Source organism: Camelus ferus, chromosome 3, assembly GCF_009834535.1.
Source record: "Camelus ferus isolate YT-003-E chromosome 3, BCGSAC_Cfer_1.0, whole genome shotgun sequence".
Classification (NCBI taxonomy): Eukaryota; Metazoa; Chordata; class Mammalia; order Artiodactyla; family Camelidae; genus Camelus; species Camelus ferus.
The window spans coordinates 34,472,454-34,487,148 of NC_045698.1; the positions used below are offsets into that span (position 1 = coordinate 34,472,454).

The 14,695-nt window shown below is 33.3% G+C and overlaps 1 protein-coding gene across 2 annotated transcripts in view; it reads left to right on the forward strand.

The window, feature by feature from the left end:
* The window catches only part of NDUFS4 (NADH:ubiquinone oxidoreductase subunit S4), a 98,334-nt gene that overhangs the window by 28,279 nt on the left and 55,360 nt on the right, over positions 1-14,695 (forward strand). For both annotated transcript variants that reach the window (XM_032472078.1, XM_006185921.3), the window contains exon 2: positions 12,200-12,278. In XM_032472078.1, the coding sequence (XP_032327969.1) occupies positions 12,200-12,278 (79 nt within the window). The remainder of the gene's footprint in view (positions 1-12,199; positions 12,279-14,695) is intronic.

Genomic DNA, 14,695 nt, shown 5'->3' on the forward strand with positions numbered 1-14,695 from the left:
AATATAGTCCCAGTGGATTTATGACAGTTAGAAGTTTTAAAGTAAAACATTCTTAAATTGATGCAAATAAGCAACAAGTTAGAATACTTCAAAGTGAAGATAAATGAAGATACAATACATAGCCTTTTTTAAAAAAAATTAAGTGAGCTGTCCATGATGAAATAGTAGCATTAAAGTCTGGTGTGAAGCCAATCATATAATGGCTTTTTGACCCCTCCCAAGCTTTGGAGGCATAAGAAGATAAATTATGTTGCCCTTAAAGACCAAAAATGTAGTTGTTTTTTTTAAAGTGGCATCTAGATCCACTTGAAAATAATGAACTCTCCATCTATAACATTTCTAACCTCAAACAGGCAATGTAAAACAGACATTGTATAACTTAATTTCTTACATGGCATTCCTTAGAAAAGTAAATGAATAGAGAATTTCTTATCAAGCTGTATTAGTCAGGATAAGGATACTAAACCAAAAAATTTCTGTGGCTTAAAATAGCAAGGATTCATTTCTTGTTCACGCTGCTTGTCCCTTGTGGGACAGCTGAGAGCTCTACTCCATTTGTCCTCCCTTGGGGACCCAGCCTAACGTCAGTTCCATTCCTGTTCCATTGGCTAAAGTAAGTCACATGCCCACACCAACTTCACAGATGGTGGTGAAGCATACTCTCACCATATGCCTGGAAGGAGAACTGGAATATTGATGCACTGCTGTAATGAGTGACATACAAGTCTTATGAGAAATGTAGAGAATTATGCATGGCTGATTAGTAAATTTTTTTTTCCCAAAGGATGCTAAGTAGTTCTGAAGTAATACTATTGTTATTGAATTAAGGATCTTGATGCTATAAGGTGAACCAGGTAAATAACTGAAAGTGTTCAGTACTTACCTTACTAGAGGAGTTAACTAGTTCATCTGGACTTGCTTTTCCTTGTATTTTGTCCATTAAATTTTCATAAATATAGTTTAAAATATTTGCTGTTATGTATTTGTATCATAAACCTATTAGTGAAATGATTCAAAATTATCAACTATTTTTATGCAAAACATGTTGAAAATAATGGTGTCAGTGCAATGGTATGAAAAATCACAAAGGTGGTATTTGGTATTAAGTATGGAACAGAGTATTACTTATTTTGTATTCCATAGACAAGCACTCTAAGTTTTTTAAAGTGTGTAAGTTTGGAAAAACTGCGTGAGACAGTACAAATGAATAATCTTATTGAAGTTCAGTGACTTCAATTTTGCCTTCTAAAAATTTGTGAAGACATGAGTGATTAATATAAAGAGAGTATTGTGCATACATACATGAAGAGACTTTCCCTAGGCAAAGCTATATATCTTCAACTTTTGACAAATTTTTGTGCTTATGTGTCTCTTTATTGGTGGTGTAAAGTAGGGTTCAGCAGTTTCTTCACAAGGCATATTTTTTAAAAATTATAGAATACATATAATACAAAATTTACCATTTGAACTCTGAAAGTGTGGTTCAGTGACATTAAGTACATTCATGTTGTTGTGAGACCATCACTACCATATAGCGCCAGAACTTTTTTCATCTTCCAAAACAGAAACTGTACTTGTTAAACAATAACTCTTCATTATTCTTACTCTCTAGCCCTTGGCAGCCACCATTCTATTTTCTGTCTGTGAATTTGACTACTCTGGGTACTTCATATGATGGGAATCATGCACTGTTTGGTCTTCTCTGACTGGTTTATTTTCATTTAGCATTTCTTCAGGGTTCATCCCTGCTGGAGCATGTGAGCATGTGTCAGAATTTTCTTTCTTTTTGCTTTTTAAGGCTGAGTTAAGTTTCTTTGTTCATATATACCACATTACTCTTAATCCGTTCATCCTCCAGTGGACACTTGATTTTCTTCTGCCTTTTGGCTACTATGAATAATGCTGCTATAAACATTGGTGAAAAAATACCTAGGTGAGTCCCTGCTTTCGGTTATTTTGGATGCATAGCCAGAAGTAGAATTGCTGGATTGTATGGTAATTCTGCTTTTAATTTTTTTGAGGAATTGTCACGCTGTTTTGCATAAACCTATACCATTTTACATTCTAACTAGTGGTTTCAATTTCTCCACATCCTCGCCAACACTTTCTCCTTCTTCCCATCTTTCCTTCTTCCCTTCCTCCCTTTGCCATCCTAATGAGTATGATATGGTATCTGTTGGTTTTGTTTTGCATTTCTCTAATAATTAGTGATGTTGAAGATCTTTTCATGTGCTTGTCAGCCATTTGTATATCTCCTTTGGAGACATGTCTATTCAAGTCCTTTGTTCATTCTTTAATTGAGTTGGGTTTTGTTTTGTTATTATTTAAGTAGTTCTCTATATATTGTATGTATTAATACCTTTTCAATAAGTGATTTGCAAATATTTTCTCCAGCCCATTTCTTTTTTCCACTAAATTACATTCCATTGTATGGCTCTACCACAGTTTATCAGTTTTCCTATTGAAGGACATCTTGGTTGCTTCCATTTTTTGGCAATTATGAATAAAGCTGTGATAAACATTCTTAAGCAGATGTTTGTATGGACATATGATTTTAGTTCAGTTGGGTAAATCCTAGCAGCATAGTTGCTGGATTGTATGTTGAGACTTTGTTTAGCTTTGTACAAATCTGCCATACTGTCTTCTAAAGTGGCTGTACCATTTTGCATTCCAACCTGCATGAATGAGACTGCTTCTTGCTCCACATGCTTGTCAGTATTTGGTGTTGTCAGTTTTTTGGGTATTAGCCATTCTAATAGGTATGTAGTAGCATCTCATCGTTGTCTTAATTTTCAATTCCCTAATGACATAAGATGTTGAGGCACCTTTTTGTTCGCTTATTTGCCATCTGTATACCTTCTTTGGTGAGTTGTCTGTACAGATCTTCTGTCCACTGTTTAGTTGGATGGTTTTCCTATTGTTGGAATTTTAAGAGTTCCTTGTATATTGTAGATAAAAGTTCTTTATCAGATATGTATTTTGCAAATCTTTTCTCCCATTCTGTTCTTGTCTTTTCATTCTCTTAAAATGTCTTTCATAGAGCAGAAGCTTTTAATTTTAATGAAGTACAATTTAGCTATTTTTTTCTTTCACAGATTATGCTTTTGGTGTATCTGAAAACTCAGCACCAAACAAAGATCACCTAGGCTTTTCTCTTCATATTCTTCTTGTAGATGTTTTGTTGGATTTATCCCTAAGTCTTCTTTATTTTTTGGTGCTAATGTAAATGATAGTGTTTTTAATATCAAATTCTAAGGTTTTTTTTCTGCTGGTTATGTAGAAAGCAATTGACTTTTGTATATTAATATTATATCCTGCAAATTGTTGTTTTTTAATTACATATTGGTTCCAGGAGGTATTTTTCCATTCTTTGGGATTTTTCTATATAGCCAATGATGTCATCTGCAATTTTTATATCTTCCTTCCCAATATGCATACTTTTCATTTCATTTTCTTGTCCTGTTGAATTAGCTGGAACTTCAGTACAATGTTGAACAGGGATAGCAAGAGGAGATACCGTTGCTTTTTTCCCAGTCTTAGGAGAATTGTCTAGTTACTCATTATTATGTTAGTTGTAGATTTTATGTATATATATTTTTATCCAATTGTGGAAGTTACTCTCTATTCTTAGTTTGATGAGAGTTTTTACCCATTCATGAAATGTATTTTCCTTTAGTTCAAAATATTTCAGAATTTCTCTTGAGAATTCCTCTTTGACCCATAAATTGTTTAGAAGTATGTTGTTTAATTACCAAATCCAAATACAGTTGACCCTTGAACTACATGGGGGTTAGGGGGCTGACACCCCACGGGTTTGAAAACTCACATATAACTTTGACTCTCTTCAAACTTAATTACAAATAGTCTACTGTTAACCAGAAGCCTTGTCGATAATATAAACATTCAATTAACAGATATTTTGTATGTTGCATATATTGTAGACTGTATTCTTACAATAAAGTAAGCTAGAGAAAAGAAAATGTTATTAAGGAAATCATAAGGGAGAGAAAATACATTAATAGTACATACATGTATTCATTGAAAAAAATCCACGTATATGTAGACCTGCATAGTTCAAACCCATATTGTTCAAGAGTCAACTGTAATTATGGGTTTCCCAATTTTTTGTTACTGATTTCTAGCTTAATTTCATTGTTGACTGAGAGCATACATAGTATGATTTTTTAAAACATTTTTCAAGGTATGTTTTATGGCCCGGAATGTGGTCTATCTTGGTAAATGTTCCACGTGAACCTAAGAATGTATATTCTGCTATTGTTGGATGAAGTATTCCGTAGATGTCAGTTAAATCCAGTTGATTGATGGGGCTGTTCAATTCAGCTGTATCCTTACTAATATTCTGCCTAGTGGCTTTGTCAATTACTAAGAGAGTATTGAAGTCTACAACTATACTAATGGATTTCTTTGTTTCTTCTTGCAGGTCTTTCAGTTTTTGCCTTACATATTTTGACATGCTCTTGTTTGGCATATACACCTTCAGGATTCTTAATGTCTTCCTGGAGAATTGACCCCTTTATGATGAAATAATACTCTTTATTCTTGATAATTTTCCTTGTTCTGAAATTTGCTTTAAGATTAATATAGCTACTGCAGTAAGATTTGATTGCTGTTAGCCTGGTATATCTTTCTGCATCTCTTTACTTTTAATCTGTCTGTGTCTTTATATTTAAAATGGATTTTCTTTCAGGAAGCATATAGTTGGGTCCTGGTTTTTTTCATTCACTTTGACAAATTTTCTCTTCCAATTACTGTATTTAGACCATTCTTATTTAAAGTAATTATCAACATAGTTGATATTAATGTCTACTATGTTCATATCCTATGCTTTACTCTTCCCTTTTTTTGGGTGGTTTTTGTCTTGGTTTCTAAGAATCCTTTATATATACTAGATAATTAGTCTTCTATCTACTGTGTGTGTTATGCTTATTATCTCTGATATGTCCTTTATTTTAATTTAGTTTGTAGTGCCTTCTGTTGTTCAGAAGTTATTTTTCTTTCAGTTTGTGGGTATTGTATCTTGATTAAAAAAACTCTTTTATGTTTTATCCCAGTAACTTACACATACAACACAGTATGTGTGTGTGTGTTATTAATGCATCTGGAATATCTTGGTATATGATATAACTATTTTATAAGAGGATTTAAACATTTTTCTTCCATGAAAGGATAGCCAGTTATCTCAGTATCATTTATCGAATATTCTGCTTTGCACCACTGATTTAAAATTGCACTTTTATTATATAATATGTTTACAGATCTACATAATTTGTTTTTGTACTCTGATCTGAGCTATTTATTTGATCTATATGCTTGTGCTCATGCTTACACCATGATATTTTAATTATTGTACCATATTAATTGACAAGACAAATCCTGCCTTATGCAAGCATGCCTCATTTTATTGTGCTTCACTTTATTTCACTTTGCAGATACTGCACTTTTTATAAATTGAAGCTTTGTGGCAACCTTGTGTTGAGCATGTCTGTAAGCACCATTTTTCCAACAGCATTTGCTCACTGTGTGTCTCTGTCGCATTTTGGTGATTTTTCCAATATTTCAAACTCCTTCATTATCATTACATTTATTACTGTGATCCCTAATGCTACTATTGCAAAAAGAATATGACTTGCTGAAGGCTCAAATGATGGTTAACATTTTTTAGCAATAAAGTATATTAAAATTAAGGTATATACTTTTTTATTTTTTAGATATAATGCTATTGCACACTTAATAAGCTACAGAATTGTGTAAATAGAACTATTATATGCCCCAGGAAACCAAAAAATTGTAACTTGCTTTATTGCTATATTTGCTTAATTGTAATAGTCTGGAACTGAACCTGCAATATCTCCAAGGTATCCCTGTAATTGTTTTTCAAAATTTTCTTGGTTATTTCTTGTGAATTCTTTTCTTCCTGATAAGAATTACCTAATTTTATAAAAATTCTGTTAGAATTTTCATTATTATTATATTTAATTTGTAGATTAATAATTGGCATCTTTATGGTAATTTGCTTCCAGTTATTTACAAAACATGCCAAAGTATAGCAACTCAATTCCTTCCTTTAAGGCATTCTAAACCAATAGAGTTATTCTTTAGTGTCCAGTATAGCTTAATGATTTGACTTCCCTAAATATGAACTTTTCATATCTTTGATGTGTTTTGTAATATAATTACTATCATCATCATGACGTATATATTTCTTATTCTCTTTATTTTAGCCTTATGTATGTTTATTTTGATTTCCTGTTGGTATAAACTTGGGTGTATTTCTTTCTCCTTTATAGTTTCCATCATACCCTCCAATTTTTTTTGTTACCACCCTTTGAAACCTTGCCCACATTCCCTTTCTTATTACTCTTCAATTCCATTCCAAAGTCTGGTATGTGAGCATAATTACCCTTGTCCCTCTTGCACAAATCTTTCCTTAGTCTGTTGGATGACTCTCAAAGGATTAGTTTAAGGTTTTGGCTTGAGTTGTGTCCAGAGGCACAACTGCTCTTAGTTCCTGCAACAAATTCTACCTGGCTCAGAAGAATGGGAAAAATACCTGTGAGCAGAATATTATGATTTTTACTGACTTGATTGGGTGAACATTTTAAGATAGTTTTAAGTACTGTAGGTAAAGATTAGAAATTATTGTACTAAATCTGAATTAAAATTAAATAACTTGTTTTATGAATAGATTGTAAGCTATCTCCACTGTTATTTCCACTGAATTTAACCAAAGCATTTGTAGGACCTTTGTCTTCTCTTTTACCCCATATATCTTCCCAGCATACTAAAATGGTCTCTTGACCTCTGTTTTTCCCATTAACAATTAGTTCTTTCTTGTTTCTGTCCAACGAGTACAGTATGATGAAGAGAGTTTAAATTTTCTCTATTGAGAAAATTCAAGATCTTGAAAAGCTTCAAGATCATCAGCTTGAAGGTGATTGACCCAAATATCAACATACTTTAAGTGTGAGATAATTATTGTGGCATAAAGTATATGGATATATTATTATGTTATTATTTCAGTTAGAACTCATAGTAATATTTCCTTAAATATTTTAGTTTGGAACGAAACATTTTTTGATTTAATGTGAATTTGGATTAATTCAATTTTGTAGTAAATTGACAACAAACATAATTGGGTTTAATCAAAAGGCTGAGGATTAATTGATTTTTTAATGATGTCTATAAGATAAGGGATTTTACTTTGTCTAGAAGTCCAGTAGATTATTTCTGGTCCCTGGAAGTTATTGGTTCAATTTTAATGTTTGTAAAACCATATTCAGTTATTTTTAGGGATGTTTTTGTTATCTATAGTTGAACACAAACTACCCCAATACTCAATTGCTTAAAACAACAGCAGTTATTTGTTTTACTCATAAATCTGCAATGATGTCAGGGTTTGGCAGGGAAGCTTATCTGTACTTCATGTGATGTCTGCTGGGATGGCTCAACTTGGGCTAGAGGATCCATGTCTAATATATCACTCACATGGCTAGCAAAGTGGTATTTGCTATTGATTCCTTGTTGCATGGGTCTTTATGGGGCAGGTTGGACTTCCTCACAATATGGCTGGGTTCCAAGAGTGAATATTCCAAGAAACAGTGTTCTAAGAGACACAAAATGGAAACTGCCAGTTTTTAAGGCCTGAGCTTTGAAACACACATAGCCTCATTTCTGTATTATATTGATCAAGGAGTAATAAGGCTTAGATTCTAGCAATAAGGAACATAGACCTCCAGCTTTGATGGGAGGGAGGAGTGTCAAAGAAATTTGGAGCCATGTTTTCAAACTGCTGCAATGACATTCTTAGTTGATAAAGTTAATTTGCTTCAAAGGGAGAATAGTGTTAGTACTTGGAGTCAGCAATATGCTTTTTATTCAGATACTATTTTCCAGTGCAAATAGTTTATTTTTATGTTTTAACCATTAAGGCTTTTTGAAGAGTATGTTTTGAAGTATCAGAAACAATACTTGCAAGATGTATGTGAGGAAAACTACAAAACTCTGGTGAAAGAAATCAAAGATGATCCTAATAAATATACATAGATAGCATAGTACCACTCAAAACCTCAGCAAGCTACTTTGTGGATATCCAGAAACTGATTCTATATCAAAAGGCAAAAGGCCTAAAATATTCAATATAATAGTTAAGAAGAGTAACAAAGTCAGAGGACTGACACTGACTTCAAGATTTGGTACACAGCTACATTAATCAAGACAGTATGGAACTGGCAAAAGAATAGACAAATAGATCAGTGGATAGGATTGATAGCTCAGAAATAAGACTCCTGAAATATAGGTGACTGATATTTGAGGAAGGAGCAAAGACAGTCAAATAGAAAAAAGATAATCTTTTTAATAAGTGGAACAGGAACATAAGCACATGCCAAAAAAAAAAAAAAAGAATCTACACACTGACCTTACACTTTTTACAAAAATTAACTACTCAACGTAGATCAAAGATTTAAATGTAAGGAGCAAAACTATCAAACTTCTAGAACATAAGAGAAAATTTAGGTACCTTGGTTTGGTGCTGAGTTTTTAGATACAACATAAAAAACATCATCCATAATAGGAAGAGTACTTCATTAAAGTTAAAAGCTTCTGCTCTGTGAAAGACACTTTAAGAAAATGAGAAGACAAGCACAGAGTGGGAGAAAAGATTTGCAGAACACATATATGATAAAGGACTTTTATCTGTAATATACAAAGAAGTCTTAAAATTCCAACAGTAAGAAAACAAAATTCAGTTTAAAAAATAGGCAAGAGACACCTCACCAGAGAAGATATGTAGGGGTAAATAAGCAGATAAAAAGGTGCCTCAACATCATATGTTATTAGGGAACTGAAAATTAAAACAACAATGAGATGCCACTACACACCTATCAAAATAGGTAAAAATCTAAGAAACTGACCACACCGAACATTGCTGAGAATGAAGAGAACCGGAAGACTGATTTATTGCCGGTAGGAATGCAAAATGGTACAGCCACTTTGGAAGACAGTTTGATGGTTTCTTACAAAGTTAGGCATAGTCTTAACATACAGTCCATCAATTGTGTTCCTAGGTATTTACCCAGAGAGTTACAAACTTATCTCCCCACTAAAACCTGCATATGTATGTTCTTAGCAGAAACAGCCCAAATGGTTATCATTAGATGAGTGGATAAACAAATGTGGCTGATACGCTTTTGAAAGTTCTAATTCCTTAAACTTAACGAAAAACATGTTATGAGCTGAGTAGTTACTACATAGTGTTTTCATAGGGGATGATTAAATTTGAACTATAATCAGCTCCACCTATTAGAGTCACATAGATTCATCACTAGAAAAAACTAGAGCAACAAGCCCTCATTTTACAAATTTACAAAAGTGAAATTGAGATGTGGAGAGATTAGGTGATTTGCTCATAGACACACAATAAAGTAGTAAAACAAGAATTAGAAATCAGATCTCTTTTTATCTATTTCCAGGATATCTTATTTTCTTACAGGAACCTTATACAGAAAAACTAAATAGATTATACACTCTAATAATGATAATTGATAATAACAGTCACAGTCTTCATAGTTTGTCCTTTGGGCTCAGAATTAAGGTTGGCACTTAAGAAACCTGGAAATGTGAACAGGCCAGTTAACAAAACAAATGGGTGGACAGAAAGCAAGCTCAGGAGGCCAGTAACATTTTTAAGTTTCTTAAAAATGGGTACTAAATAGCAAAATAAAATTACCATTTATTTACTAATCATTACATAGTAATCATTCCTACATGTACACTTAACTTCCTAGCATTATGATACATGGTCTAATAAAATATGATTGTTAGTATTTTGACAATTTTTGCTTTTTCTGTTGCTGCTGTGAATGTTTGAGGCCCTGCTTTTCAATTATTTTGGCTATATACCCATAAGCGGAATTGCTGGTCATATGTTAATTCTGTTTTTAATTTTTTTAGGAACTGCCATACTGTTTTCCACAGCAACCACATGATTTTACATTCCCACCAGCAATGCACAAGTGCTCCAATTTCTCCATATTCCACCAACACTTACTTTTTCATAATCATCCTAGTGGTTATGAAGTGGTATCTCATTGTGGTTTTGATTTGCATTTCCCTAATAACTAGTGATGTTGAGCATCTCCTCATGTGCTTATTGGTTATTTGTAGATCTTTGGATCAATGTCGATTCAAATCCTCTTTCCATCTGTAGTTGGGTTGTTTGGTTTTTTGTTGTTTGATTCCCTCTTTTGAAATTCATTATTCTTACATACTGATTAGTAGGAGCTTTCATACCTTTTTTGGGTATTGATCCTTTCCTGTTTTGTGTTGTAAATAATTCTTATTATCTGTCTTATTCTTCATTTATAATATATTTGGTTTAGAAGTTTTAATGTCATTTAATGTCATTCTGTCATTTTTCCTTTATGCGTTCTAGGTTTTATATATTGCTTAGTAATTTTTTTTTTTTTTGATAAAGTGAAAACAAGTTTATTTAGAGAGATAAACACTTCACAGAGAGTGGGGTCTGTCTCAATCAGAAGGGATAACGGCTTAGAAGATACACACTCCATAGGCAGAATGTAGGCCATCTCAGAAAGGTGAGAGGAGGAGAAGCTGAGAGGTGTGGGGTGTTTAGTTTAAAGTAAAAGTAGATACACACTCTATAGACAGTGCAGGCCATCTCAGAAGGCAAGAGAGAGAACAACCATGAGGTGCGGAGTTGTTAGGTTTTATGGGCTCGGTAATCTTATATGCTAATGAGTAGGAGGGTTATTCCAACTACTTTGGGCAGAGGATTTCCAGGAAACACCCCTCCCCTACTTCTTGACCTTTTATGGTTAGCCTAGGAACTGTCATGGAACCTGTGGGTGTGCCATGAGGCTCAAGGTCTACTGGAATGCGAATCGTCCACCATCTTGATTCTAACCAGTTTGTCCTGTCCTCAGTTGCTGTGTCATTCCTTCCGTGGCTATGCCCTGCTCCCTTTCATCCCACTTCATTCCCCCATCAGAGATTTTACTCCCATAATCTTATGTGGGTGCAGAGGGGCGACAGTCAGTCTTCTGTAGCTACTTCAGGGCTGAGTAGGGGCATAGACCCTGCCTGTCAGGGAGTAAAAATCTCTGGATGTCTTATTTAGGGGTTCCAGGGGCAGGACAGCTTCTTGTTTCGAATTAGATGGCAAGTATGGGCTGGAATCCTCAGATAGCTGTCATCTTGATGTGGAACCATTGTAACTGCTTCCATAGCTTTCTTATGAATCTTCTTGAAGATGAAACATTTTTGCAACAGCACCAGAGTACAATAATAACTGTCTATAAATGACAAAAGACTTAAAAATGCACAGTTAACAACTGATTTCAATGTAATCGATGAAGAAACTTGGTCGCAATCACCAGAATTACGACTGATTACACTTAACACACCAAATAACCCTAGTTAATTTAATATTTATCTGAGATGCCTCCGGGTTCCTCCACAAACCTTCCACAACTTTCTGTATCCATATTATTTTGCATACTATTTTGTCCCTTATTTTCTTTTTCATTCAGAAGCAAAAAGCTTTAGGAAAAAATCTTTTCTTCTCCCTTAACAAAATGTAATTCAGACTTTCTTCAATTCTGTGAATGGGATACAGAACTAAACCAATAACATTAGTTAAAATGATCATACTATTCATTCCTGTTTAAACTACTTTTGTTTTGAAATTAGAGAGGAGAAACTTTTTGTTAGCATTATACAATTGAATTCTGCCACTTTTGCTTTAGTCCCTTAAGAAAATGAGATTTTTCTTTTTCTTTCTGATGCCATCATTTAGGAATCAGCATTCCAGAAGAGTTGAGATAGCTTTGTATTTTTCTTCCTTGTAGTGACAAACTAGCCACTGTACACTCATAGAGAGCAGTACAGTTCTTGTAACTGGCAGCCTTTCTATGACAGAGAGCCTATAGACTGACATAAAGTACAGCCTGTTGTGAACTGTCAAGTGAGAGTCTGCCAAAAACTCAGCAGACAGAACTAATTGGGGGAGAAAAAGGATTTTTGTGCCCTCTTCTCTTTCTTTCTATTCTTTTCATTTTGTAAGACAGATATTGTTAAAGTAGCTGGCTTATGTAAGATTTGTCTGCTTCTCTTTTCTCATTGCATGGATCATTTTTTAACTTAAAGTCTTGCACTGCAGGTTGGTGAGCACTTCCATGTGGAGGCTGGCACAGGACCAAACTCGAGACATGCAACTCATAACAGTTGATGAAAAATTGGTAAGAATTTTCGACTGTACACTGCTAGGAGTCAGCCTTTGGGGTTATTTTTGTACAATAGATTTTTCGGTATAGTGTTCTGGGTTCTCAGAAAGTGATTGGAATTTGATTTTTTTAGATTGTGTATAAATTGTAAGAAGAAGTGTTCATCACTGAAATACAAAGATAATTTATATTAAGCATTATACAGAAATATTAAGTCAAATACAAATATTAAGAAGTTGAAAGTACAGAAGTCTTCCATTTTTGTGGCATGTGTAAGAAATCAGAACATTCTTATTTTTGTAGTGAATATATTGTTCTTTATTTTCTCAGTTGCACTCAAGTTTAAGTTGTAAGACGCCAGTACTATCTAAAATTAAAATTAAGGGTGTTGGGTTTTTCTGGAACTGATAATTGTTACTGTGTGCATATATGTGTGTACACACACACATGTACACATCCCATTTCTGCATTATACGTGAGAGATTACAACTAGCAACAAATGAATGATGTTCTATTAATCAGCAGCAGATAGAATTTTGGTAGTGGTCATGTAAAATTTTTCAATGTGTGATGTTACTTTAGATGCAACTTGTTATTTATGCTTATATTACTCAAATTTTGTAAAGTTTCTAAGACTTCTAGTAAAAACATGTCATAATATAAATATGCTTTTCATTTTGTATCTGGTTAACAATGATCATGTAGATGGGTGTGTTAACTACTCCCTTTCTGATTGTTGTACAGTCTTTTGTCACTTAATTTTGAGCCTATAACCATAATTTAAATAATAGATCACACTTAAGTTTCTATTTGCATCATTAAATATAAAAACAGATAAATAAACAGGTAAGTAAACAGATAATTTGGAAGGCTGGCTCTTCTTAGGGCTGGTTGGTTTTATCTTTAAATTGTCTCTTAGATCTGTCTACTGACCTTGCCATCCTCCTAGTCTAGGCTACCATCATCTTTCACCTAGTTTGCTGCAGTAGTTTCTCAGTTGATCTCCACAGATACTTTAATCTTCCTCTAATTCATTTTCCACAGGATAACCAGAATTGTCTTATTAAATGCTGGTTGTGTCATCTTCTTGTGTAAAATCCTTTGCTGTTTCTTACTGACCTAAGAGTAAACATTAAAATCCTATCATGGCCTTTGAGGATTTAACTCCTGCCTTTCTAAGCTTATCTTGTACCTCTGTCTTTCATACTGTGTGCTCCAGCCACACCAGGCCTGGAACTTGCTGCTCTTTCCTGCTTCAGGGCATTCAGAGTCTGTTAATTATGCCTAGCTGCTTTTTACCAATTCCCTAGCTCTTGATCCAGGTACCATCTACTTATTCTTCAAATGTAATCCAACATCATTTGCTTAGTCAAGTGTAGAAGAAATGAGACAAGTATGTGTGTGAGAGGAGGAGGATTTACACATGTCATGTGTTCCTTAATTAATGAAAGTATTATTATTTTACTTTTTCCAATGACCATCTCTTTTAAGCCCCAAGAGATTACTTTCTTGTTCCAGTAATATGAGGTTTACTTTCTATAATAAAGTTTCAAATTTTAGAAAGTTTGTCAGTAGTGCTTCTAAATTCTCTTCTTTCTAGTTTGCAGAATGAATATGTCAGACAGCAATCTGTTGCTCTAAACAAGGTGCTATGAAGCATACCAGAGAGGTACACAAACTGCTTTGAATTTTGTGTTTTTAGTAATATCTCCTAAAATCAGTTGCACACTTTTAATGAATTTTGTTGCCCTTCATATATTTTCCCTAGCTTTGTTTTGTCTTTTTTGAAGTATGTTAGTCAAAATGCCAATCTAATATTTCAGGAGAAGTCTTATGTATAATTAATTATTCAAAGTTATTGAAGTGATACTTAGTATGGATAACTGAAGCCTTTAGATAATTTTCAAACCTAAGTTTTAGCCATTTGTTTAGTTTTACATCAAAATGAAACTATTAAATAATCAAATAGGTAACATAATACCATGTTCATGTCTTCTTGTTCCTATACATTGTTGGACAGAGAGTTTAATAAGTAGCATAATGACAAGTCCAGGGGCTGAAGGCCACTTCCAGAAATATTGGCAATTGGAGTTGATTATTTTTGCATTTTGACCAAAAATGATTCTAAAAAATATGTATCAACATTAAGTGATGAAAATATTTCAAAATGTGAAATAGATGAGTATTTTTAAATGAGATGTGGAAAAATTTTAATGTCACTATTATGTAAGATAAAACCATGTATTGACTTATAATACCATTTTTATTAATTACTCAACACTAGACTACTGTTACATTTGTAAAATTGGTTAGAAATGAGAATCTTAATTGGAAGGTAAAGAAACTAGCCATTATCATGATTTCTATTGAATATTTTTATATAATATATTTTTAAAATTAATGTAGATGATGCCTATTAAGGCCCAGTGATT